General features: G+C 42.3%; 1 protein-coding gene across 1 annotated transcript; it reads right to left on the reverse strand.

Moving 5' to 3' along the window:
- Positions 1-569: 569 nt before the first annotated feature.
- On the reverse strand, positions 570-1,586 carry LOC146822527 (olfactory receptor 13C8-like). The gene has a single exon (XM_085610067.1). The coding sequence runs from the start codon at positions 1,584-1,586 to the stop codon at positions 570-572; it is 1,017 nt and encodes a 338-aa protein (XP_085466193.1).
- Positions 1,587-1,834: the final 248 nt, after the last annotated feature.

Here is a 1,834-nt window from a genome sequence, read left to right on the forward strand (position 1 = left end):
AGTTTTGTATGTGTGTGTGCATTTCTGTGCACTGCTACAGTTTGTCTATAAGAAGGGGCAACATCATTATCAGTTGTTTCAGAAATACAAACAGCAAAGAAAATGGTCAAGTCGTGTTGATGCCACTTCTGTGAAACTTTCAGAGGAAAGACACCTGTTTTTTTCATTTAAGCTTTGTACTAAATGCAGATGTAGAGTGTCATTTAAGCTTTATTTGATCATTGTTTCCACTCCTTCCGCATTTAGAAATCGGCCCCTGCCTGGTCAGCATTGGTATACTGAAGAAGCTCATGACCTTGCAGTGGAAGTACAGTAGTGATTCATCTTTAATTTTTTTCTCCAAAAGTAGGATAATTTTGTGGTGTCACCCTGCCGGTGGGGGTAGGGCATTGTTTCTTGCCCATGCTTGCACTACCCTGCCTTGGAAGGCATACCGGGTAAAGAAAATGTATATAGGAGGCCCCCCTAAAGTGAGAAAACAACCTTCTTCATGGAAGGCAGTGACCCTGAAGTGAGTGGGTTACAGCCCTTAACTGACCTTGGGTACTCAACCAGTGATCAATCAGCAGTTATTTTATCTGTTGGGCAGAACCATCAGTTTGGTGAGGTGTTGAATTGGGTGATTTACAGCAGTTCTCCATCCTCCCAAAGTGAACCCTCTGAGCATTTCCTAGAAGTTTTTTTACTGCCCCTTTTACCTCATTGTTTCTCAGAGTATAGATGAGTGGGTTGAGCGCTGGAGCCACAAAGCCATAAAAAACTGAGATAATCTTCTCGTTCTCTGTTGAGATCATTGACCTGGGCCTCACATACATCACAATGTTAGTTCCATAGAAAAGAGTGGCCACTGACAGATGGGAGCCGCAGGTGGAAAAGGCCTTCTGTCGGCCAGTCCCTGTCGGCATTCGCAGGATGGTGCTGATGATGCAAACGTAGGTGAAGATAATTAAAAACAGAGGAGCCACAAGAATGACCAAACAAACCCCAGCAATTACAAACTCATTTAACTGGATGTCTGTGCATGCCAAGCGTAAGACAGCTGACAGCTCACATACAACATGGTTGATTTTGTTGTGTCCACAAAAGGACACAGTCATTGTGAAGGACACCAAGACAATTGCGAGCAGGAAGCCAGTGGTCCAGGTAGCAATGGCAAGCCTGATGTAGACCCCTCTGTTCATTAGTCGCTGGTAGTGAAGAGGGTGGCAGATGGCAAGGTAGCGATCAGAAGCCATCACCGCCAGAAGGATGCCTTCTGTCCCTCCAAAGGAGAAGCCAGCGTACATTTGTGCAACACATCCAGCAAATGTAATGGTATTTCTTTTAGACAGGAAGCCTTTCAAGCATGTAGGGATGTCAGCCGATAAAAAACAAATATCCAAGAAGGACAAGTTGCAAATGAAAAAGTACATAGGAGAGTGAAGCCGAGAATTTGCTATGGTGACCAAGATGATCAAAGAATTTGCAGTGATAGTGATTAGGAAAGTTACTAGGAACACAACAAAAAGCACAACACTGATATGACGTGAAACTGAAAAACCCAACAGAATGAATTCAGTCACTACACTTTGGTTTCCTCGCTCCATTGCTTACTATCCTCCTAATCTGCAAAATAAAAAAATAATTTATATAACATACAATTATTGATTAATTACTGTAAACTCATAAACACAATTTTAACAGTCTCCCAGAGAACATGGAAACACATACAACTTTATACAACCACATGCTAATTAACAAGGTAATGGGAGCACATCAGGAGTAGGAACTTTCTGATTCAAACTTGAAAATCTACTGTGGCCTTACTGGGCAAAGTAATTTTTCCTGTAAACAC

The sequence above is a fragment of the Triturus cristatus genome, chromosome 6, assembly GCF_964204655.1.
Source record: "Triturus cristatus chromosome 6, aTriCri1.1, whole genome shotgun sequence".
NCBI lineage: Eukaryota > Metazoa > Chordata > Amphibia > Caudata > Salamandridae > Triturus > Triturus cristatus.

Excerpts from the sequence above, each read along its gene's own strand:
- LOC146822527 (XM_085610067.1), bottom strand. The coding sequence starts at position 1,586 with ATGGAGCGAGGAAACCAAAGTGTAGTGACTGAATTCATTCTGTTGGGT.